The 26,758-nt window shown below is 40.3% G+C and overlaps 1 protein-coding gene across 1 annotated transcript in view; it reads left to right on the forward strand.

Annotated features, from left to right (window-relative positions):
• The first annotated feature begins 6,215 nt into the window (after window positions 1-6,215).
• The window catches only part of COLEC10 (collectin subfamily member 10), a 46,505-nt gene continuing 25,962 nt past the window's right edge, over window positions 6,216-26,758 (forward strand). Inside the window, exon 1 of the mRNA XM_006068053.4 lies at window positions 6,216-6,483. Coding sequence (XP_006068115.1) covers window positions 6,336-6,483 — 148 coding nt within the window. The 5' untranslated portion in view covers window positions 6,216-6,335. The remainder of the gene's footprint in view (window positions 6,484-26,758) is intronic.

Raw genomic sequence — 26,758 nt, forward strand, 5'->3', positions numbered from 1 at the left:
ACCAGGGTTTCTTAGTAGCAGCAGTGTTTTTCTTGTCATCCAGATTAAAACTGAAAAGTGTTTTTTAAGATCACATTTCTTGGTAAATCATAGCTGAAAGTAGAGCAGTCCTCTCTAGTCTATGAAAGTCCTCTTCTTTGAATATCCACCTATTTATAATCTCCCTTATTTATCAGTGAGGGGAAAAGCAAACTATAATTTCCAAGCCAGATTAGAAAGAAATCAATCTGGAGACCATAGACTCCATGAGAAAGAACAGAACAATGTGATGACAATATATGAATTATTTTTAAAAAATTTCTCTTTGTCTCTTGCTCTGAGCATTCAGTGAGTTACCAAGTCAAATACATTCATCTTCTACAAGATCAAAAAGAATAAGAACACAGTTTGAGCTCTAAAGACGTTTATCACAATATTATAATATTAGAAAGTTCCAGTTCCCAACAATAGGGCATTGATTGACTAAATCACATTTTATATATAAAATGTGTGATGAATAATCGGAACTAATTCAAATTTTGATATGATAGTCTATTCATTAATATGGAAAGATATTATATGCACTGGTGAGTTTTTTTAAAAAAATGTTGGAAAGAAGCAGGAATAGGGCATTCAAGGAAAAATACTAAGGACTATTGCTTTAAACTGTTACCAGTGGATCTCTGTATATAGATGTAATGAATGCATTTTCATTGTGTGCCAGGCAGTGCTTAAAAAAGAAATGAAAGAAGTGAAATAGATTTAGAATAGTCTAAATAGCTTAAAGAACACCTATTTTCAAAGAATCATAGAATTCAGAAAATACATTAAATATCAAGTCTACACTCACTTCATATGCCTTGAGGCAATTGCAGTTAAGTGATTTGCTCTGTGTCATACATCTGGTTATGACAGATGTGAAATTTGAGGCTTCTAACGTCATTCTATTAATTCCATTTTCCTATCACAGTTAACTTGACAAATGCATCCACTTTGGACATTTTAAGCATGTATGAAAATGAATGCACTTTCAAAGCTAGAGAATATTCAGCTTTATGGAATGAAAATAGCATTTTAAAGCAGAAATTTTTAGACATAATTTGTATTTGAATTTCTTTTGTCCCCTTTTCAATGGGGACTATAGGGTCTCCAGAGAAATAGAACCAACAGGATATATCTTTATCTATCTATATCTTATCTGTATCTTTGTGTTTATGTCTGTCTGTATATATCAGTATTATTGTTGTTGTTTTAGTCGCTAAGTCCAGCTCTTTGCAACCCCATGGACTGTAGCCTGCCCAGCTCCTCGATACATAGAATTTCTCCAGACCATTTCCTCCTTCAGGGGATCTTCCCAACACAGGGACTGAACCCATGTCTCCTGCTTGGCAGATGGATTCTTTACCATTGAGCCACCTGGGAAGCCTGTATATATCAGTTCAGTTCAGTCACTCAGTCATGTCGGACTCTTCGAGACCCCATGGACTGCAGCATGCCAGGCTTCCCTTGTCCATCACCAAATCCTGGAGTTTACTCAAATTCATGTCCATTGAGTCAGTGATGCCATCCAACCATCTAATCCTCTATTGTCCCCTTCTCCTCCAGTCTTCAATTTTTCCGAGCATCAGGGTCTTTTCCAATGAGTCAGTTCTTCTCATCAGGTGGCCAAAGTGTTGGAGTTTGGCTTCAGCATCAGTCCTTCCAATGAATATTCAGGGCTGATTTCCTTTAGGATGGACTGGTTGGATCTCCTTGCAGTCCACAGGACTCCTAAGAGTCTTCTCTAACACCTCAATTCAAAAGCATCAGTTCTTCAGCACTCAGCTTGCTTTATAGTCCAATTCTCACATCCATAAATGACTACTGGAAAAACCATAGCCTTGACTAGATGGACCTTTGTTGGCAAAGTAATGTCTCTGATTTTTAATATGCTGTCTGCTGCTGTTGCTAAGTCACTTCAGTTGTGTCTGACTCTGTGCGACCCCATAGATGGCAGCTGTCTAGGTTGGTCATAACTTTTCTTCCAAGGTGTAAGCGTCTTTTCATTTCATGGCTATAGTCACCATCTGCAGTGATTTTGGAGCCCCACCCCAAAAAAGTCTCTCACTGTTTCCCCGTCTATTTGCCATGAAGTGATGGGACCAGATGCCATGATCTTAGTTTTCTGAATGTTGAGTTTTAAGCCAAATTTTTCAGTCTACTTTTTCACTTTCATCAAGAAGATCTTTAGTTCTTTTTTGCTTTCTACCATAAGGGTGGTGTCATCTGCATATCTGAGGTTATTGATATTTTTCATGGCATTCTTGATTCCAGCTTGTGCTTCATCCAGTCCAGCATTTCTCATGATGTACTCTGCATATAAGTTAAATAAGCAGGGTAACAATATACAGCCTTGATGTACTCCTTTCCCTATTTGGAATCAGTCTGTTGTTCCATGTCCAGTTCTAACTGTTGCTTCCTGACCTGCCTACAGATTTCTCAGGAAGCAGGTCAAGTGGTCTGGTATTCCCATCTCTTTCAGAATTTTCCACACTTTATTGTGATCCATATAGTCAAAGGATTTGGCATAGTCAATAAAGCAGAAGTAGATGTTTTTCTGGAACTCTCTTGCTTTTTTGATGTTCCAACAGATGTTGGCAATTTGATCTCTGGTTCCTCTGCCTTTTTGAAACCAGCTTGAAAATCTGGAAGTTCATAGTTCACATACTGTTGAAGCCTGGCTTGGAGAATTTTGAGCATTATTTTACTAGCGTGTGAGGTAAGTGCAATTGTGCGGTAGTTTGAGCATTCTTTGGCATTGCCTTTCTTTGGGATTGGAATGAAAATTGACCTTTTCCAGTCCTGTGGACACTGCTGAGTTTTCCAGATTTGCTGGCATATTGAGTGCAGCATTTTCACAGCATCTTTTTTAAGGATTTGAAATAGCTCAACTGCAATTGCATCACCTCCATTAGCTTTGTTCATAGTGATGCTTCCAAAGGCCCACTTGACTTCACATTCCAGGATGTCTGGCTCAAGGTCAGTAATCATACTATCGTGGTTATCTGGTCATGAAGATCTTTTTTGTACAGTTCTTCTGTATATTCTTGCTACCTCTTCTTAATATCTTCTGTTTCTGTTAGGTCCCTACCATTTCTGTCCTTTATTGAGCCCATTTTTGCATGGAATGTTCCCTTGGTATCTCTCATTTTCTTGAAGAAATCTCTAGTCTTTCCCATTCTATTGTTTTCCTCTATTTCTTTGCATTGATCACTGAGGAAGGCTTTCTTATCTCTCTTTGCTATTCTTTGGAACTCTGCATTCAAATGGATATATCTTTCCTTTTCTCCTTTGCCTTTAGCTTCTCTTCTTTTCACAGCTATTTGTAAGGCCTCCTCAGGCAGCCATTTGGCTTTTTTGCATTTCTTTTCCTTGGGGATGGTCTTGATCCCTGTCTCCCGTACAATGTCATGAACCCCCATCCATAGTTCTTCAGGCACTCTATCAAATCTAATCCCTTGAATCTATTTCTCACCTCCACTGTATAATCATAAGGGATTTGATTTAAGTCATACCTGAATGGTCTAGTGGTTTTCCCTACTTTCTTCAATTTAAGTCTGAATTTGGTAATAAGGAGTTCATAATCTGAGCCACAGTCTGCTCCCGGTCTTGTTTTTGCTGACTGTATAGAGCTTCTACATCTTTGGCTGCAAAGAATATAATCAATCTGATTTTGGTGTTGACCATCTGGTGATGTCCATGTGTAGAGTCTTCTATTGTGTTGTTGGAAGAGGGCATTTGCTATGACCAATGCGTTTTCTTGGCAAAACTCTATTAGCCTTTGCCCTGCTTCATTCTGTACATTCATCAGCATATACCTCTGTATATGCCCATATCTATAGATATGCATATCTATACCTCAAGAAAGAGATCTATTAGATGAAACTTGCTTACATGATTGTGAAGGATGTGAAGTCTCATGATCTACCATTTGCAAGCTGGAGACCTGGGAAAACTAGTGGCATAGCTTCAGGCTAAGCCCGAAGACCTTGAGAATTGAGGAAGACAATGATATAAATACCTGTCCCAGTCCAAAGGCTCTAGAACCAGCATAAACGATGCTGTAAGTTCTAGTCCAAGTGTAGGACAACACCAGTCCCAGTTCTGTCACTCAGGCAAAGAGCAAATTCTTCCTTTCTCTGTCTTTTTGTTGTACTCAGGCACTCAAAGAATTGGATGAGAGCCCCTCTTTTGGGGAGGCCAAACTGGTTTACTCAGTCTACCAGTTCAAATGCTAAGCTCATCTGGAAACATTCTCACAGACATGCCCAGAAAAACTGTATAGCCAAGGGTCTGGCTCCCATGATCCAGTCGACTCCTAAAAGCAACCATCACAGAGGCTTTGGGAAAACTGCTTAACTTTTCTGAGCTGCAAAGCAAGGGAATTACTATCTATTCCACAGGGCTATCTTCAGGTTTAAAGAAAATAAGCAAGTTAAGAGACCAAGGCTATCTTTGCACATAATGACTATTCAAACAATGCCAGTTCCTTTCCCTGCCTTTCCCTGTATGACTTATGAAAAGATAAGTCTAATCATAGTACTAGTCTGTTGTTATGCATTGAATTGAGTCTCCTCAGGCCAAAAAAATTGGAGCAGGAAATGGCAACCCACTCCAGTATTCTTGCCTGGAGAATCCCAGGGACAGAGGAGTCTAGTGAGCTGCCGTCTATGGGGTCGCACAGAGTCGGACATGACTGATGCGACTTAGCAGTAGCAGCAGGCCAAAATAGAAAAATCCTATGTTGAAGTCCTACTCCCAAGACCTCATACTGCAGCGCCTTGAGGCACTACCAGGGGCTATGAGAGAGCCTGGAACTGATCCTCTCTTGGTGTCTTCAGAAGAGGCATGCTTTGCCAATGCCTTGAACTCAGATTTCTAGCCTCCATAATTGTTGTTTAGTAGCTCAATTGTATCTGATTCTTTGTGACCACATGGACTGCAACCCATAAGGCTCCTATGCCCATCAGATTTCCCAGGCAAGAATACTGGAGTGGGTTGCCATTTCCTTCTTTTAATAAAATTGTCATGTTGCATGCTCACGCATTTGTATGTACTATGATTTGGCAACCCTTAACATATCATTGCGGAGAAGGCTATGGCATCCCACTCCAGTACTCTTGCCTGGAAAAATCCCATGGATGGAGGAGCCTGGTAGGCTGTAGTCCATGTGGTCGCAGAGGGTCGGACACGACTGAGTGACTTCACTTTCACTTTTTACTTTCATGCATTGGAGAAGGAACTGGCAACCCATTTCAGTATTCTTGCCTGGAGAATCCCAGGGACAGAGGAACCTGGTGGGCTGCCATCTATGGGATCACACAGAGTCGGACACGACTGAAGCCACTTAGCAGCAGCAGCAGCAACATATCATTGACTCAGTGGTAAAGAATCTGCCTGCCGATGCAGGAGACATACGTTTGATCCCTGAGTCAGGAAGATCCCCTGGAGAAGGAAATGGCAACTCACTCCAGTATTCTTTCCTGGGAAATCCCATGGACAGAGGATCCTGGTGGGCTACAGTCCATGGGGTCACAAAAGAGTCAGACATGACTTAGCTACTAAACAACAACAATATGTCATTAGGCAATTGATGTCCCTTCCTGCTTTGGCCACATCTTTTAATCAAAGCTTTGTCCACATTTCACAGTATTTCTTTAAGGCAGTGTACCAGAAGGCCAGTTACTAGGTCAAAGGCTATACATATTTTTAACATTCTTGATACTTCTTGCCTAATTGCTTTGCAGTAAGTGGTGTTCTTTCCTTTAGGGTTTAACCCCAAGACAATTATTTGTAGCAAGAGAAGGAAATAAGCTTATGGAGAGCAGTAAGAGTATTAGTGTTCAACTGACACCAGAAGCAGGTAATGAATATTTCCTTGTTAAAAAGCTCAAAGCCATGCACAATGATTATATAATATGTAGGTAATTCACAAAATCTCTGGCTCAGTCTTTCTGGAACCCCAACATTTAAGTGCAATTTGGGCATTAAATTATCCATTCATGTACTAAGCCAAAGGTATATCTGTTCTATTTTCTGGAGTGTTTCTACTGACCTGCACACTTGAGTGTTTAGTTCAGAGATAATTTTCAATAAACTCTTGTCACTTGAAAGTAAATAGTCTGGAAAATGTACGGCTCATTTGGAACACTGAGAAAATAAACAATCTAAGATATGCTTCCTTCCTGTCTTTACAGCCCTTTTTGGAATGTGTGTTCCAGATATTTCCCTTTCTTCCCCAAAGAAGAAGTTTTCATTAAAAATCGAACTGTTTATTTGGCACTTTGAGGCAGCCCTTTTTTGAGGAAACCGCAGCAATGGGTGGCTTTGGAGCCCAAGTTCGAAGAAACCAGTTCATTCTCCTGGTGCTCTTTCTTTTGCAAATTCAGAGTCTGGGTCTGGACCTCGACAGTCGTCCTACGACTGAAGTCTGTGCCACACACACCATTTCACCAGGACCCAAAGGTGAGGAAAGAAAAAAAGTGAAATCTTCCCATCTAATAAGTAAGCTCTCTTACTTCATCGCTCAGTGCCACTCTAGCTCCCACTTTCTCTACTCTCCTCCCTAGAGTTTTCTACTCTCCCCCCTAGAGTTCTACTCTCCTTCTATTTTAGGAAAATCAATGTCCTGGTACTCCCTTGATGTTAAGTAAGAGAACCCCGGGAGGGAGGGGAAGCCTGGGACAGGGATGTGATAGAATTCACCTGGGACAGGGGGATATTCCGCCTTCCTTGCAGCTCCAGGGGGATACACAGACAGGATTCCTTTTGTTAATAACATCTCTATTCATGGACTGTTTTTACTCCAACTCTTTTCTCATACTGATTCTGGTAAAGCTACTAGACAAAAGCTCAGTAAACTTTAATTCTTTTATACGTTTCATAAATTAATGGACTCCTGGGTTCCAATGAAGAGGGGTCCATCAAGAATTGGAGGTGGCAGTAAGAAAAAAAAATGCCAAAAAAGGAAAACGGCACTGTCATCTCAGCATATTGTTTTTATTTCTTCCATGTCTTTTAAACGTGTGTTCCCTATTAATCATATTTTTCCACAGTCATAATCAAAGTGTGTGGTCCATTTTGAGAAGTGTTGGATAACAGAAAAAATTACCTCAGTGAGACATGGACCAGGCTGAAAATTTCAGTTTCGTTTCTTTCTAGCTACATGCTCTTTAGGAAAAGTTTTAACTCTCTGAACCTAAGCTCTTTTGTATTAGGGGTGGGGGAAAGTGTTATCATCCTCTCCACTCAGCACTGGAGTAATGATTAAATAAAGTAATATTTGCAAAAAAATATTTAATGTCTGGAACATAGTAGTTGCATAACAAACATCAGACATGTTTCCCCTTTTTCTTGTAGCCTGCTTTTTCCAAATACTATTTATTGTAAATGTTGAAAGATCAGTATGTTTATAATTATACTTCTATGTTCTTCAAAACCAAACAACCCCCTCCAAAAAAAATAAATAAATAAAAATAAAACAAATAAAGGATTGGAGATGGTATAGAAATAAGCATTTCTTTATTTGCAAGTGGAGACTTTAGGGCCAAGAGCCTTCAACAGAAGGACGATAGAATATTGGAATTTTTTTTTTTTCAAGTAGGGCCAAGGTCCAAATGCGCTTCAAGCAACTGGTTGATTAAAAAAATGCTCCTGTTTTCTTGGTTTCAGCTCTGACCCTTTTGTTCTGGAAGTGGTCAGTGCAGTACAGATCGGTGCTCCTTCGTTAGTAATTCATGCTCTGTTTCTCCAGGATAGAGGGTGGAAGAATTGCAGCTACTTAAAATTTTAAGTTGAAAAAAAGGTCTTAAAAACACACACACAGACACAACAGAAAAACATCGCCCTGTGCTTGTCAGTGATTTAAATGTGTATTGCTTAAATGCATTTTTCCTAATCAGTGAATTAATTTCCTCCTAAGATTGCAATCTAAGTTTTAACCTTTGATACCATAAAATAAATGCAAGGAAGAACAATGAGACCTTGGGGCTTCCAAATAATTTCTTGGGTGAATAAATGAATAATGCGAGGGTCAATGTTCAGAAAAGAAAGTTTCAGTCAGAAACAAAGTATTTTCTTAAAACCATTACTGGACTTTCCACAGAATAGAGGAAACTTTGTATGATTCCAGGGTGTTCATGGAAAATGCTAAAAAATTAAAATGTTTCTGTCCCTTCAAAGGGAGAATCCATTTGAGAATAGAAATGTTAAGCAGTTTTCCTTACAGAGAAACTGCAACTTTCAAACTGGAGGAAGAATGGACAAAGTATTGTTAAAATAATGTCCAAAAGACAGTGTACTCCAATTCAATGATTCTAGTCATTTCAACTCAGCCAACATATATTGAATGTGCTAAGCACTATTTTATGTACAAGAGATGCATTAAATTATATATATATATATATATATATATATATATATATATATATATATATATGCTTTCCTGATGCCTCAGATGATAAAGAATCTGCCTGTAATGCAGGAGATCTGGGTTTGATTCCTGGGTTGGGAGGATCCCTTGGAGAAGGGCATGGCAACTCACTCCAGTTGAATTCCATGGACAGAGGAGCCTGGTGGGCTACAGTCCATGGGATTGCAAATAGTCAGACACAGCTGAGTAACTAACACTTTTACATTTTTCATATATATATATGTATATATATATATATATATATCAGTGTCATGAGCAATGAAATGGTAAATAATTTAAGAGGGAAAGCAGAGAGCAATTAATATGTGTTGGATACCAGCATAGTGTCCACATGAATCTTCCAACTCTCATTTTTTTAATTTAACACAAAACTTTTCCCTTCCCATTAGCAACTCTCTTAAGATTCCAAACAGTGGAAACCCCTTTAACTCTCTTCCTGAGTGTATGTAGAAATTATGAGATGATTACAAGTGAGAATGTGACAGAAGGAAGAAGTGAGTGCTCCCAGGGAAGAAAGACTTGGAAAGGACCCCTTAAGAACCCCGGATTCCAGAACTAAGTCTGTTATGGACTTGGTACAATTTCTTCTTCCCCTAGAGCCCAGGGACCTGGCATCAAATGGATTCCACGTTTCTTATTAAAGTAATTCCAAGATTCTGGAGCATACTGAATACCTACCTAGTCCCAGGCATCAGTGAAGTGAAGTCACTCAGTCATGTCCGATTCTTTGCAACCCCATGGACTGCAGCCTACCAGGCTCCTCTGTCCATGGGATTTTCCAGGCAAGAGTACTGGAGTGGGGTGCCATTTCCTTCTCCAGGGCATCTTCCCAACCCAGGGATCGAACCCGGGTTTCCCGTATAGTAGGCACATGCTTTACCGTCTGAGCCACCAGGGAACCCAGGCATCATGTACCATGCTAAAGGTTTCAAGCTAAGGAAAAAGCTTGTACCTACATTTCAAACTGGTGTTAGATTAAAAACTCTTGGGGTCAGGACTCACATAACTCATTTTTTTTATTTGCAAATTGCCTCTATGTGCACAACACGTATAGCATCAAGAGCCTATTCGTCACTGCCCTACCTCTGCTCTGTGTCCTGTGCTAGACATTGTGGATACCCCAAAACACAAAAATGATTTTTGTCTTCCCTCAAGATATAGACTGCCTCATCCTCTTATGAACGTGATGATAGTCTTCCCCACCCCTGACTAAGGCAGATTTATATATTTATCTCTACAAAATAATAAAAAAGAAAGGTTTGATGTCTAAGTAAACATTTTAAAGAACTAGATTATTGCCCTTATTAAAAATATTTTTCCTAAAACCAAGCTGGTGTATATTTTTCTTCATGACTAATCATCTCAATACCATATTTATCAGCACTGTGCTCAGAAACTTCTAAATACTCTGAGAAACAGACAATAAAAGGAACTTTCCCTAGATTCATTTAGGAGACTTGGAATTAAATAAAAATATATAGAATGGTAAACAGAAAACTGTTAATACTAATCTGTCATATAGTATGTTATCTAACACAGAGACACCATTTTTTCCTGCACTATTTCACAAACTTGACTTAGTGGAAAACATTGGATTCTGCTTGATCTTCATTCAGGATGATATCACATCTGTCTATACTTTAGTTTCTTTATTTGCAAAATGAGTTTCATGGCAGACATGTTTTAAGAATAACATCAGATAATCAATGTGAACCTTAAACTGTATCGGTGTCGAGAACAGATACTTAACAAATTCTGTTTGTCTTTCCCTCTTCTTCCTATTTGGCTAAGTCCATTAAATAGCAGTTTTGAGAATGAGTATTGCTCTAGTTATCAAAAATTATTTGTTGAAAGCCATTTTTATTTTTCTTTCTTCACCTTAAATTTATTATTTTATGCTGCTTAGTAGAAAGACATTCTTTTTTCCCCCAACGTTGGTGGTATCCTTAAACAATTTACGTGAAATTCTGACCTCTAGTGGTTTTACTTCAAAACAGCAATGACAAGAAATTTTAATAAGAAATGTTAAAAAAGAAATGTAAAACCACTAAGAAGTATTTGGGTGATAAGTAAGTCCTGACTGACTCTTTTTGACCCCATGGACTGTAGCATGCCAGGCTTCCCTGTCCTTCGCTATCTTGTTTAATTTTCACAGCCTGGGTTTAGTCGCTTAGTCATGTCCAACTCTTGCGACCCCCTAGACTGTAGCTGCCAGGCTCTTCTGGGCATGGAATTCTCCAGGCAAGAATACTGGAGTGAGTTGCCATTTCCTTCTCCAGGGGATCTTCCCAACCCAGGAATCGAACCTGGGTCTCCTGTATTGCAGGCAGACTCTTTACTGACTGAGTTATGAGGGAAGCCCTATAATTGACTTATGTGGTGGCAATTATTTTAAACCTAAGGATAAGCAAATACTCTCAATGAGGTCAAGTGGAGTTTCCAAGGTCTTCCACTTAAGATGTTATAATCATGCAATTTGAGCTTGACCCCTGACCTTCTGGTATGGGTCCATGGTCATTCCGTGACATCTACTAGTTTCTATTAGAATAATGTTTGAAAATACAGCCCACTGACCCCTTTTTGATAAGAAATGCATAGGACACTGCCTCAGAACATGGAGTTTATGCAGCCTCACGGCCCAGCATTGTACTGTACTACATGCTGAACGTGATGACCCGCCTCTCTGATAATGAACTCCATCCTCATTCGTCTGTTTAGAAATGATATTTAGAATGGTATTTCACCCAACTGCTTATTTTGGCTTTTAGTTTAGGAGGCTTTTCTTTCAATGACATTTGTGTGTGTGTGTGTGTGTCTATGTGGACTCAGAGGTCCTTTGGATCCATCTGGCTTCTCCCAGCTTCTCCCATCTCAAACTACTTGCCCACTTGTTTGCTGCAGCCTTCCTTGCTTTGTCTCTCATTCCCAACCCAAGATCTTTGCACTTGATGTTCCTTTTGTCTGACCCAAACTTGCCCCAAATCTTCCCAAGGAAGAGTTCCTTCTCATTTTTGGTTTTAGCTCCAGTGCCATCTGCACAGTGGGGCCCTGCCTGAAGACCCCTGTACTCTCTGTCATAGTTTCCAAGACATTTTATTATTTTCACAGACTGATTGCTATTTATATACATACTGTCAGTCCTAGAATGAAAGTTTCATGATGGCAGAGACCCTAGAAGAATTCCTGACACATAGTGATGGCTCAGTAAATATTTTTGATGCAATTGTTTTTTAGTTGCTAAGTCATGTTCAACTCATTTGCAACCCCTTGGACTGTAGCCTGTCAGGCTCTTCTGTCCATGGGATTTCCCAGTCAAGAATATTGGAGTGGGTTGCCGTTTCCTACTCCAGAGGATCTTCCCGATCGAGGGATTGAACCTGAGCCTGTTGTGTGTCTCCTGCATTAGCAGGCAGATTCTCTACCACTGAGTCACTGGGGCTTCCCTTTTGACACAATGAATGAACCCAGATTTTCCAAGATCCCCTGACAGTTCCTTGAAAATACTTTGCAGGGATATGCTGCAGATTCCCCCATAAGTTGTGCAATGCTTCAAAAAAAAAAAAACAACTGCTCTTGGAAGGCGCTGTCATTTCACCCCTTCAGTGCTTAAAGAACTTTCCCACCAGTGGCCACAGCAGTGGCCACAGCAGTGCGAAGCTCCCCTGGTGCCCCTATGCTGGCCTGGCCTGACCACTAACTCAATGACACTTCACTCAGTAAGGAAGGCTTCCCTTTGCTTCTGAGGACATTGCAAATTTACAAGTAATGATCATCAGTCCACACCTGTGGCCTGTGATGAACTCAAGCAGCCAAGAAAGGCTCTCTCCTCTTCAGCTGGACTGTAATGGCAGTCTCAGTCTCAGTGATGGCAATAGTAACCAGCACACACTGAACAGATGCCACTGGCAAGGCGCTGCTTGAATGCTTTCCAGCGATTTTTAAGTTAAACTCTCTCAATAGACTTTGAGAGAGGAGACATAATTCTCATTTAAGAGATGAAGAAACTGAGGTTCAGAACTAGTTAAGTTACTAGCCTAAGGTCACACAGTTGGAAGGTGGTGGGTTGGAACTCAATTCAATCCCAATTGGACTCCACGCTCCAGTCCTAGTGCTAAACCATCTAATCAGCTGGAGGGGTCCCAACCGGTGTTGAAGACATCAGAGGATTTTACAGGGCAGGATGAAATAGCTATTATACTTAAGTTTTGGCTTAAAAATCCTATCCATCCCTATGGAGCCCATGTGTGGGTGGACGAGAGCACTAATCTTTGAGTGCCAGACACTATGAGATCACATGGCTTTGCCAGTATATAAACCTCTTTCTTTGGGATAATTTCTTTCTCAGCAAACCCCTTACCTCTAGGATTTGGACTTCATCTGGCCACTCACTGTTTTTCTGAACATGGCCCTGCATCCCAGCAATTGACACACGAGTTATTTTTCAAGAGTGTTTTCAGTTTCCAAACAGATGGCCAGTATGCCCAGCAGTATCTGGGTTACTTTCACACTCTGATTGGAAGTGTAACTACCTTTTAAAGTAACTCCAGATTACTTAATTTAACCCCCGTTATTTTCACATTTGTGAAAACTGAAGCCCAGAGACATAAAGTAACTCATTCTAGGTCACACAGCTGCTCATTGACGGCAGAGCTAACAGTCATCTTCCAGATTCCCAACCAGTAAACATTGTTCCGTTTCACCATGTTATGTCATTGTCCTCACGTTTTGTCATACTCATTAGGCATGAAATGATCCTTCCCTTGGAGTTATAAATTAACATTAGAAAAGGAGGTCAGTGTATAAACATGGTACAGAATTGTTTTAGCTCGGTCACCTTGATACAGATTAAGCTGCTGAGTTCTTTCTGGTGACTTTATCAGAGAGGTTAAGCAAGTAGGCATTTTCCTAAAACCTTTATATTAATTATATTAATTCACTAGAGTCTTTCATTAAGAGTGTTAATATGTATGCTATGCAATGAGGACGGACCAAAATTTTAAGTGGCTTGGATTTTTCAACTTTATATTCCAGTGTGTGGGTGTTCTGAACCATTCTTTCCCCTCTCCTTTCCCCTTTGAATAGATGTCAAGAAAAGAGCTCAAGGTTAGGTCAGGACAGGAAGAATAAAACTTTAGTCAATCAAAGCGTGGACAAAGATGAGTCAGTAGGTAATGACAAAAAAAAAAAAATAGTTTGTTTCATTTGATAAAGTTTTATGTACGACCTATGCCATTTTTTCCTACAACTTGCTTACATAATAAGTTGGCTATATATCAATCATTACTAGGGACTGTAGTAATAGAAACTCACATGTTGATAAAGATCATGCACTTTGAAGATAGAATATATGGTTTTTTAATTTGACCTCTGTCACTTACATATCTGGAGTTCCCTGGTGGCTCAGTGGTAAAGAACCTGCCTGCCAATGCAGGACAGATTTGATTGCTGGGCCAGGAAAAGCCCCTGGAGAAAGAAATGACAACCCACTCCATTATTCTTGCCAGGGAAATCACATAGACAGAGGAGCCTGGCAGGCTACAGTCCTTGGGGTCGCAAAAGTCAGACACAACTTAGCGACTAAAACAACAGCAAACAACATTTATCAGCCTTGGTGTCCCTGTTTTCTAAATGGAGATAATTATATTGCCAATCTCAAATGCTTAATCTGAAAATTAAGACGTGTTTAGCATAAAGTTCAATGGCACCCCACTCCAGTACTCTTGCCTGGAAAATCCCATGGATGGAGGAGCCTGGTAGGCTGCAGTCCATGGGGTCACTAAGAGTTGGACACGACTGAGCGACTTCACTTTCTCTCTTCACTTTCATGCATGCGAGAAGGAAATGGCAACCCACTCCAGTGTTCTTGCCTGGAGAATCCCAGGGACAGGGGAGCCTAGTGGGCTGCCGTCTATGGGGTCGCACATAGTTAGACACGAATGAAGTGACTTAGCATAGCATAGCATAGAGCTCAGCTATCATTTTCTTTCTTTCTTTCTTTCTTTTCATGAGCTTCCACAGCTCAACATTCAGAAAACTAAGATCATGGCATCTGGTCCCATCACTTCATGGCAAATATATGTGGAAACAGTGGAAATAGTGGCTGACTTTATTTTGGGGGGCTCCAAAATCACTATAGATGGTGACTACAGCCATGAAATCAAAAGACGCTTACTCTTTGAAAGGAAAGTTATGACCAACCTAGACAAGCATATTAAAAAGCAGAGACATTACTTTGCCAACAAAGGTCCATATAGTCAAAGCTATGGTTTTTCCAGTAGTCATGTATGGATGTGAGAGTTGGACTATAAAGAAAGCTGAGTGCTGAAGAATTGATGGTTTTGAACTGTGGTGTTGGAGAAGACTCTTGTGAGTCCCTTGGACTGCAAGGAGATCCAACCAGTCCATTCTAAAGGAGATCAGTCCTGAATATCCACTGGAAGGACTGATGCTGGAGCTGAAACTCCAATACTTTGCCACCTGATGCAAAGAACTGACTCATTTGAAGAGACCCTGATGCTGGGAAAGATTGAAGGCTGGAGGAGAAAGGGACGACAGAGGATGAGATGGTTGTATGGCATCACCGACTCAATGGACACGAGTTTGAGTAAACTCCAGGAGCTGATGATGGACAGGAAGGCCTGGCATGCTGCAGTTCATGGGGTCACGGAGTCAGACACAACTGAGTGACTGAACTGAACTGAACCGAAGCACTGCTGTTACTAGTCGCCATAAACCTCTCCCCACATCCCTCAACAAAGGCTCATAGGTGGTAACCTTGGCTCTACAGACAGAAATCTACCAGGGAAAAGCATACCCACTACCCACTTCTGCTGCTTGCTGCCATTTCCTGCCTACTTTAGTCTCACTGCAAAGTAAACTTTTATTTATCAGAAGTTCACAAACTTGAGTCCACCCTTTCTCTTTGTTAATTTGGCTTCTTTTTCCTAACTCCAACTGAACCTGGGGCTTCTTATCAGTTAAATAGGAATAATAGTGTAAATACTCCCTAGGAATGTAGTAGGATTAAATGAATAAAGACATAAAAAACCAAGCCTCAGTCTTTTTATCTGTAAGATGGGTTGATAGTGGCATGACTGCTTCATAGGATTGTGATGAGGAGAAATGAGTTAAGCCACATAAAGCGCTTAGCACTATCCCTAACACACTATCAAGGACTCTTTAAGTATTAGAAAATCATAGATTAGCAAAATCCAAGGGAGAGTGAGAATGATATTCCTGGGTTTTTCTTCTTTTTTTTCCTTTAAGAACCATTTTCCTATAGCCACAGTCTGTGCCCTGGGCAGGCATTTCTGTTGGTCTTAGGTCATTAGCTATATATATATATGCCAGATACAACTTAGATCTAACTTTTTATTTGTACTTATGAAATTCTACTTCTGGACACTTTCTAATTCTGTTAGAAATGGTTTTATTTGGTACCTCCACTTCTTTACAGGATATTCCAACTGATAACCAGTCTGTCTGGTTTTTGTACTGTTATTTGATCTGTAATATTCTATAATTTTCTAGAATTCTTTAAATTATACTTTACAGTTTTCTCTACTCTTTCATGAAGGAGTTATAAATATATGTGGTTAAAATCTGACACTCAGAGACTCAAGTGAAGTAGCATCTGAATAATTTAATTGCTTTCAAATTTTTTATCATGGCTATTCTTGATCTAAAAACATCAAGTCTCTTGAAAATAGTTGTATCTATGAAATAAATTATATTAATATGAGTTTTTAGAATTCACAAAGGTTTATCCATTATTTTGCTTTGGCTCCACTGACATGCTATAGGAATCATTATCTCTATTTAAAGAGAAGGAAACTAAAGCTTATGATCCTTTTGAAGGTCATTTATTTGACATATCACCCAGGATGGGTGTACATATAAGACATTACAATATCAGTTGCAGTCAAAAATAATTCACATGATGTGTTCTTGTTGACTTAAAAAGTATTCACAACCTAAAAGTTGAGAGCTATGTTTTATTCAGTGGGAATTTTTAGGACTTCAAGCCAGGAAGGGAGCATCTCAAGTAACCTTGAAAGAACTGCTCTGAGGAGGTGATGGGGGCAGTCAGGTTATATAGAAGTTTTGCGACAAAGGGCAGGTAGTCTGAACATCAAAAGACTATTGTTAAAGGAAAACCAGATATCTCAAGTTAAGGAATTTATCACTTCAGAAACTGTTCCTTTGATATGCATCTCAGCTACCTGGGGCCAGTGTTCTTTGTTTTCATATCTGGAATGAAAACTCATCCTGAGGTGAGTTTTCTTAAGGAGTGGCTGTAGTCACTGTTAAGTTCAATTCAGTCGCTCAGTCCTGTCTGACTCTTTGTGACCCCATGAACTGCAGCAGGCCAGTCTTCCCTGTCCAACACCAACACCCGAAGCGTACTCAAACTCATGTCCGTCGCGTTGGTGATGGCATCCAACCATCTCATCCTCTGTTGTCCCCTTCTTCTGCCACCTTCAATCTTTCCCAGCATCAGGGTCTTTTCCAACCAGTAGTACTTCACATCAGGTGGCCAAAGTATTGGAGTTTCAGCTTCAGCATCAGTCCTTCCAATTAATATTCAGGACTGATTTCCTTTAGGATGGACTGGTTGGATCTTCTTGCAGTCCAAGGGACTCTCATGAGCCTTCTTCTACACCACAGTTCAAAAGCATCAATTCTTCAGCACTCAGCTTTCTTTATAGTCCAACTCTCACATCCATACATGACCACTGGAAAAACCATAGGCTTGACTAGACGGACTGTTGTTGGCAAAGTGATGTCTCTGCTTTTTAATATGCTGTCTAGGTTGGTCATAACTTTTCTTCCAAGGAGCAAGTGTCTTTTCATTTCATGAATGCAGTCACCATCTGCAGTGATTTTGGAGCCCCCCCCCCCCCCAACAAAAAAATAAAGTCAGCCACTATTTCCACTGCTTCCACATCTATTTGCCATGAAATGATGGGACCAGATGTCATGATCTTAGTTTTCTGAATGTTGAGTTTTAAGCCAACTTTTTCACTCTCCTCTTTCATTTACATCAAGAGGCTCTTTAGTTCTTCTTTGCTTTCTGCCATAAGGGTGGTGTCATCTGCATATCTGAGGTTATTGATATTTCTCCTGGGATTCTTGATTCCAGCTGGTGCTTCATCCAGCCCAGCATTTGTCATGATGTACTCTGCATATAAGTTAAATAAGCAGGGTGACAATATACAGCCTTGGTGTACTCCTTTCCTGATTTGGAACCAGTCTGTTGTTCCATGTCCAGTTCTAACTGTTGCTTCCTGATCTGCATACATTTCTGCATTTCTCAGGAAGCAGGTTAGGTGGTCTGGTATTCCAATCTCTTTCAGAATTTTCCACAGTTTATTATGATCCACACAGTCAAAGCCTTTGGCAAAGTCAATAAAGCAGAAGTAGATGTTTTTCTGGAACTCTCTTGATTTTTCGATGATCCAGCTGATGTTGGCAATTTTATCTCTGCCTTTTCTAAATCCATCTTGACCATCTGGAAGTTCACAGTTCATGTACTGTTGAAGCCTGGTTTAGAAAATTTTGAGCATTGCTTTGCTAGCATGTGAGATGAGTGCAATTGTGCAGTAATTTGAACATTCTTTGGCATTGCCCTTCTTGGGGACTGGAATGAAAACTGATCCTTTCCAGTCCTGTGGACACTGCTGAGTTCTCCAGATTTGCTGGCATATTGAGTGCAGCACTTTCACAGCATCATCTTTGAGGATTTGAAATAGCTCAACTGGAATTCCATCACCTCCACTAGCTTTGTTCATAGTGATGCTTCCTAAGGCCCACTTGACTTCACATTCCAGGATGTCTGGCTCTAGGTGAGGGATCACACTGTCATGGTTATCTGGGTCATTAAGATCTTTTGGTATAGTTCTTCTGTGTATTCTTGCCACCTCTTCTTAATATCTTCTGCTTCTGTTAGGTCCATACCATTTCTGTCCTTTATCGAGCCCATCTTTGCATGAAATGTTCCCTTGGTATCTCTAATTTTCTTGAAGAGATCTTTAGTCTTTCCCATTCTACTGTTTTCCTCTGTTTCTTTGCACTGATCACCGAGGAAGGCTTTCTTATCTTTCCTTGCTATTCTTTGGAACTCCACATTCAAATGGGTATATCTTTCCTTTTCTCCTTTGCCTTTAGCTTCTCTTCTTTTCAAAGCTATTTGTAAGGCCTCCTCAGACAACCTTTTTGCATTTCTTTTTCTTGGGGATGGTCTTGATCACTGCCTCCTGTACAGTGTACATAGTTCTTCAGACACTCTATCAGATCTAATCCCTTGAATCTATTTCTCACTTCTACTGTATAGTCGTAAGGGGTTTGATTTAGGTCATACCTGAATGGTCTATTGGTTTTCCTTACACTCTTCAATTTAAGTCTGAATTTGGCAATAAGGAGTTCATGATCTGAGCCACAGTCAGCTCCTGGTCTTGTTTTTGCTGACTATTTAGAGCTTTTCCATCTTTGGCTGCAAAAAATGTAATCAGTCTGGTTTGGGTATCGACTGTAGTCTGGTGGCTGCTGCTGCTAAGTCACTTCAGTCGTGTCCGACTCTGTGCGACCCCATAGATGGCAGCCCACCAGGCTCTGCTGTCCCTGGAATTCTCCAGGCAAGAACACTGGAGTGGGTTGCCATTTCCTTCTCCAATGCATGAAAATGAAAAGTGAAAGTGAAGTCGCTCAGTTGTGTCTGACTCTTCGCAACCCCATGGACTGCAGCCTACCAGGCTCCTCCTTCTATGGGATTTTCCAGGCAAGAGTACTGGAGTGGGAGGCCATTGCCTTCTCCTGGTGGCTGCTAAATGGCAGGTATTCTTTCCTTCCTAAGTTCCCTCAGCGCTCACCATCAGTGGTGACTTGCAGTCGCTGTTGACTGTAACATCCTTTCTTTGCTGATATGGGTGGAAATATCCCTTTTCTCATTCTGCCTGGCCTGAGATGAACAGATATCTAGAAAAAGATTTTGATATTCAGAGCTATGACAAAGTCACCTCTCTTTCATCAGACCACATGCTGAGTGACCATATGACCAGACAACCAAAAGGAAGAGGCCCATATGTCCAATAGGAAGTTGGGAGATGGAGTGAGGCAGCAAGTGTGACAATGTGCAACAGACCAAAATGAAAGTCGGCAGAGACTGGGAGGCTTTGCTATACCAAAAAGGAGGGTCTCTCGATCTATTTTTATCAGGGCTGCCCTAGCACTTGAAGAGCAAGGCTGGACAATGTGACCAATGATCTCAGGGCAATGCCAGTGATAGACCATAGACAGAGACCAAATTCATTGAAATAAAGCTCACACAGAGTGTGCAAAGGCGAGGGATATGACCTGCTTTCCTAGATGAGAGTACTCCTAAGGGGACATTATACTTTTGTTAAAATGGGCCACTTTTATTAATATATATTCCCAGGCAGCTCAGTGGTAAAGAATATGCCTGCTAGTGCAGGAAATGCAAGAGACTCAGTTCAATCCCTGGATTGGGAAGATCCCCCAGAGTAGGAAATGGCAACCCACTCCAATATTCTTGCCTGGAAAATCCTGTGGACAGAGGAGCAGGTGGTCTTAGTCCTTAGGTTTGCAAAAAAATGCTGAACATGACTGAGCACACACACACACACACTTAACATATATGTGTGTGTGTGTGTGTATATACATATATATACATACATATATATGCACCTATAAACATATATATGTATATATATTGAGAAATAAAATATTGCCTGCCATATCAGTAAACAAAAGATGTCATAGTCATCAGTGATAGCAGCCACTTCTGAGGGTCAACCAGTGAGCCCTGAGGGAACTCAGAAAGGAAATGAAGAATACCTTTCATCTAGCAGCCATCAGGGGCTTCCCAGGTGGCACTAGTGGTAAAGTGCCGCTAGTAAAGAACCTGCTGCCAATGCAGGAGACGTAAGAGACATGGACTCGAACTTTGGATCCGGAAGATCCCCTGGAGGAGAGTATGGCAACCCACTCCAGTATTTATGCCTGGAGAATCCCATGGACAGAGGAGACTGGCAGGTTATGGTCCATAGGGTCGCAGAGAGTGAGCCACAACTGAAGTGATTTAGTACAGCAAACAGTAGTGATCAGACTGCAGCCACTCCCTACATGAGCCCTAAGAAAACTCAGGATGTGAGAACACAGGATACTGGCCCAGATAACTGAGGTACACATCAAAGAAATTATTTCAGTGAGCCCAGACTCTTGCATCCGCCCATACATAAAAAAGTGTTGAATTCCATGGGATATCTAGTTTTTTTTTTTTAATTAACAGTAATCTTTTGTTCCAACTAGCTGCCCTTTGTTGCAAAACTCCTATATATCTTAGCTCCCTGCTCACTTCTTGAAGCAGTTCTCTCAAAGTTACTTGAGATACTACCTTCCTCTTGAACTTGAAGTACTAAAAATTTCCACTGAATAAAACATAACTCAACTTTTAGGTTGTACATATTTTTTTAGTTGACAATATCTAGATCTAGATCTATATCATCTATGTCATCCTCTTCTGATGATCACAGGGAGCAATAATACCATGTTGGTGTTATTCTGGTGTTGCTCAACCATACAAAAATGGCACACTTTTCTGCTTCCTCTTTCTGACTGACTCATATTTTAACTCTCAACAAATGAGCGTGTGCAAAACTAAAATGTTCAGCATTCATGGCAGCCAAGGTGTTTCTGCATCTTCCTGAAAAGTTTTTTTTACTGGGAATAGAATCTACGAAAATGCTTCATTCCATGGCCCATGCTTCTCCATCTCTTTCTGCCTTACTTTTTGAATTAGAAATATGAGTAGGGGTGGGAGGTTAGGATGCAGTTCTCTGCCCTGTCAAAAAAAAATATCACAATGTAACAAAATTATTGACTCAATTTTCTGGTCATCAGAGACCTAGTCTTAGAGAAGTAGTATCCAGTGGAGGAGGAGTTAAGTGTTATTCTACCTCCATTTAGGTAAATAAGATTGATATTTTAATAAAGTAGAAGACAGAATTCTTTTCCCTATCCTAGCTCCAATGACTTCTATGTAAATATTCATATGCTTCATTATGCTTTGTTAATCTCATTGTACTTTGGGTTTTCTTTCTTCTTCTTCTCTCTCTCTCTTTCTCTTCTTCTTTTTAAGTTTTGTTCTGTAGAAGTAGTGATATTTATCAGGTCTGACCAATGAAATGATAGTTTAAACCTAAGGAGCCAATGGAAGTTTTTGAGTAGGAGAATGACATAAATTACATCTTGTTTTTCAGGTAGATAAATCTCTTGGAAGGGGTGACAATAGATTGAAGGATGTGAGAAGGTCATGGTGGAACATAAATTAAAAAGAAGGCTTACATTAGAGCTGTTGGGAGAGGGTGAAGGGGGTGTATATTTCAAAAGAAAATTGGCAGATTATACTGAGTTCCAAACTCTCTTTGAGTTGCCTGTAAACATCCAGATGTAAAAATGCAATAGGTAGTTGAAAACAGAGATCCTAATAATTTTTAGGCATTTCCTCTCTATAGAAGCTAATCACACGACCTACAGTCTTTACTCTTAGTTTATATTTTTGTTAACCAAGTTCGTGCACTCGACACACAGTGCGGCCAAACAAACGGAAACGTCGGAGTTTGGAAGCAGAGAAATATTTCCTGCAGGGCCGTGAAGGAGATGAGGTTCCTCACGATCCAAAAAGCCTCGTGCTCCCAGAAGGGTTTCAGCAAAGCATTTTTAAAAGCTATGTGAGGTGTGTTGGTGGTGGGGTCCACAGGGTAACTGATCTGCTTGTGTACAAGTCTCTGATTGGCTGATGGTGAGGTAACATGGTGGTATCACAGGGGTTAATTTTATAGTCTTTAGGCTCCAGGAGGCCTGGGGGCTATGTGCTCATGGTCATCAAGTAGTGAACATCTTCATTTGGTGGGGGTTTTCACATCTGCAGAAAAACTCAGGAAATGTGCATCAGATACCACTATCTAGGTACTTCAGAGAGGAGCTAAAGCAAAGGACATAGGTAGGGGAAGGCCTGTCCTAGGAAGGCCCAATGGGTCCTGCTCAGTAGCTTTTGGTCTTTTTCAGTGAGAGTCAGCAGGGAGGACTGCCTTTCTCACAGACAATTTGGATATCCATGGATTGCGCTGTTCATTTATATAGTAACAGAGTTATTACTTACACAGAGTATTACTGTGTAATTAGTTATTACTAACAGAGTAACTCGGAGAAAACAGTGGCACCCCACTCCAGTACTCTTGCCTGGAAAATCCCATGGATGGAGGAGCCTGGTAGGCTGCAGTCCATGGGGTCGCGAAGAGTCAGACACAACTGAGTGACTTCACTTTTACTTTTCACTTTCACGCATTGGAGAAGGACATGGCAACCCACTCCAGTGTTCTTGCCTGGAGAATCCCAGGGACAGGGGAGCCTGGTGGGCTGCCGTCTATGGGGTCACACAGAGTCAGACACGACTGAAGCGACTCAGCAGCAGCAGCAGCAGCAACAGAGTAACTTACACTTACTCTTTTTATTTTAATTTGCTTCCGCCCCCATTATGTGCTGGAATGAACTTTAGACAAAATATTGTATGTTCCATCTATAGGGTTTGTAAACATTTCAATGCCAGAGGCACAAATCTCTAAAAGCAAAAATACGTATCACTCAGGGCATGGGAAACCAGCACAACCAAGGTGTGAGCTGAGAAGGACATTGCTTCCCTTTGGCTTCTCTTCGTATTGCTCTAATTTCTTTTTCTTTTTTTCACATTTTTTTTTTTTTGAGGGAGGTTCTCATTCTATTTTATTTTTTAAATTTGAAGTATAGTTGATTTACACTGTTGTGCTAGTTTCAGGTTAGTTTCAAAGTGATTCAGTTATATATATATATATATATATATATATAAAATATATAAATATATGCATTTTTTCAAATTCTTTTCCCTTATACTAATTACAAAATTTGTACCCTCTAATTTTTCTAGTGGCTAGAAATTCTAGGGGCCTATCATAATGCACTGGGTTGACCAAACAAAACTTTCATTTGAGTGTTTGTATAACATCTTATGAAAAAACCCAATGATGTTTTTTGCCAACCCAGTAATATTTCTCGAGTACTCACGGCATTCCAGTACCATGTGGCCCTTGCAGGTATCATCATTTTACTCATCTCCACAGCACTCTGAGGAAGATATTTCACGGTTCTGATTTACTGATGAGGAAACCGAGGCTGAAAGAGTTGATGCGGGTTGCTAAGTTCTCACAGCCTGTGAGTGCCGATCCCCCGTGCCCTGTTCTTCACCACTGCATTGCGTTGTGGGTCATCACGCAGTCTAGACAGATTGGATACACCCTCCTTGCATTTGTTTCTACTGACTTGGCTATGAATGCGTTTAAATATTGAATGTATGTTCAGGCAGAAGAAAACCTGTCCCACAAAGCTTAATGTTGTATTTGACATTAAGGATAACGTTAGTTGCTGTTGTTTTCCTCCTTGTTTCTCAGACATGCAGTGACTGCAAAAGACTTGAAGGTTCCAAGGAGGAAATCTTTTTAAGGTAGATAAGCCTGAAAACAAAGAGTAGGTGCTTTGTATTTCAAGTAAGAAAGAGTGTAGGATTCTTGAGATTCTCCTTTTACTTTGCTAGGTTATACACGGGTGAGGTGAAGGAGAAATGAAGTTTATGGGTCCCTGGAGGTGACGAAACACAGTAAAGAGACTGGTTGACGTCATGGCCACGCATATTAACATCCCGGCTTGGCCCATAGTAAGCACCCAATAAACATTACTGTTATCATTATTAACGTTGATATCATTAGTAGATAAGTTCATACAATATGCATGCGTGCTCGTTGCTTCAGTCATGTCTGACTCTTTGCCACCCTATGGACTGTAGCCCACCAGGCTGCTGTGTTCATGGGACTCTCCAGGCAAGGATACTGGAATGGATTATCCTGCTCTCCTCCAGGGGATCTTCCTGACGAAGGGATCAAACTGGCATTTCCTGCTCTGCAGGCAGATTCTTTACCACTGAGCCATCAGGGAAGCCCCTAGTACATTACAGGTATCTCTTTAAGGACTTCCCAGGTGGCTCAGATGATAAAGACACGTGTACCCCAATGTTCATCGCAGCACTGTTTATAATAGCCAGGACATGGAAGCAACCTAGATGTCCATCAGCAGATGAATGGATAAGAAAGCTGTGGTACATATACACAATGGAGTATTACTCAGCCATTAAAAAGAATACATTTGAATCAGTTCTAATGAGGTGGATGAAACTGGAGCCTATTATACAGAGTGAAGTAAACCAGAAAGAAAAACACCAATACAGTATACTAACGCATATATATGGAATTTAGAAAGATGGTAACAATAACCCTGTGTACGAGACAGCAAAAGAGACACTGATGTATAGAACAGTCTTATGGGCTCTGTGAGAGAGGGAGAGGGTGGGAAGATTTGGGAGAATGGCATTGAAACATGTAAAATATCATGTATGAAACGAGTTGCCAGTCCAGGTTCGATGCACGATACTGGATGCTTGGGGCTGGTGTACGGGGATGACCCAGAGGGATGGAATGGGGAGGGAGGAGGGAGGAGGGTTCAGGATGGGGAACACATGTATACCTGTGGTGGATTCATTTTGATATTTGGCAAAACTAATACAATTATGTAAAGTTTAAAAATAAAATAAAATTAAAAAAAAAAAAAAAAGAATCTACCTGCAATGCAGGAGATCTGGGTTTGATCTCTGGGTTGGGATGATCCCCTGATGAAGGGAATGGCTATCTAGTCCAGTATTACCTTGCAATTGTTTAGTGTATTAATAAAGAAAAAGCACTTCCATTTTATTTTCTTATTTGATAGGTTATCTTGTCATCAGAGGAAAGAGCAGTATAGATGAATAAAAGCCAAATCTCTTTTGTTGTTGCTGTTTAGTCACCAGGTTGTGTCCAATCCTTTATCGACCCCATCGACTGTAGCCCACAGGATCCTCTGTCCTTAGGATTTCCCAGGCAAGAATAGTGGAGTCGTTTGCTATTTCCTTTTCCAGGGGATCTTCCCAACCCAGAGATCAAACCCATGTCTTGTACATCTCCTGTGTCTCCTGCATTTCAGACAGATTCTTTACTGCTAAGCCATCAGGGAAGGCCTTAGTCTCTTTACCCCTACATCATTGTTAGTTGCCAACAAAATACACAGTAATTTCCCTTTTATAACTCTCATGACAGTTACAGGACCTTGCTTGGTGCCTTCTTCCTACTAAAACTTTTAGTCTTAGATCATGTTTTGTCTGAGGCAGTGTTGTAGCCTTAGGATCCAGCCCAGAACTTGGGAACTGGTAGAAACTCAATAAATATGTGTTCAAGCAATGAATGAGTGAGCACATTGTGCAGTTCTGAACAGCTCTTGAAAACAAAGTGTAGAATGTCTGCCCCTATCACAAAGAACTTACACTCTTAATTTAAATAACAATGCATATAAAAATAATACTTCAAGGCAGCAATTAGAAAATAGTAACAAGGAACCAGATGGTGAGTTTCCAAGGAAATAATTCCATCAATAAATTCAGAGAATTTAGAATTTAATTTGAGACAAGATTTATGGGTAGGATTTATAAAAGGAGAAAAGGGCTATGATTCCTTTATATTATTTGCGATTTATTTTTTTAATTGCAAGAGTAATTCAAGCTTGTTGTAACATATAACATGTATAAATGTGTATAAAATAAAGATGCATAAATAAAAAGCTAATGATCTCTCTTTTCACTATGGCTTCCTTTTCAGATCCAATTCTCTCATGTAACCATCATTAATAGCTTGATATTAACACTTTTCTCTGTATTTGTTCTGTTTATTTGTTCTTTCTTCTGAATCGGATCATATGCATCTGACTTCCCAAGAGGCATTCTTCAGATAATAGAACATGGAGTTCACTCCTTAATTCAGGGATCTTTCATTATTTTTAGTAGTTGTATAACATTCCTCATATTTTCATTAGTCTCATGATGATAAACTTTCAGATTGTTAATAGCTTTTTGTTTTTACCACTGCAGGCATATATACATATATACATTTGTTCTTACAGTTATTCCCATAAAATAGGTTTCCTATCCCTGATGGTTCAAATGGTGAAGAATCTGCTTACACTGTAGGAGACTCGGGTTTGATCCCTGGGTCAGGAAGATTCCGGGAGAAGGAAATGGCGACCCACTCCAGTATTCTTGCCTGGAGAATTCCATGGACAGAGGAGCCTGGTGGGCTAGAGTCCATGGGGTCGCAAAGAGTCAGACATGACTGAGCCACTAAC

The sequence above is a fragment of the Bubalus bubalis genome, chromosome 15 (assembly GCF_019923935.1).
Source record: "Bubalus bubalis isolate 160015118507 breed Murrah chromosome 15, NDDB_SH_1, whole genome shotgun sequence".
Classification (NCBI taxonomy): domain Eukaryota; kingdom Metazoa; phylum Chordata; class Mammalia; order Artiodactyla; family Bovidae; genus Bubalus; species Bubalus bubalis.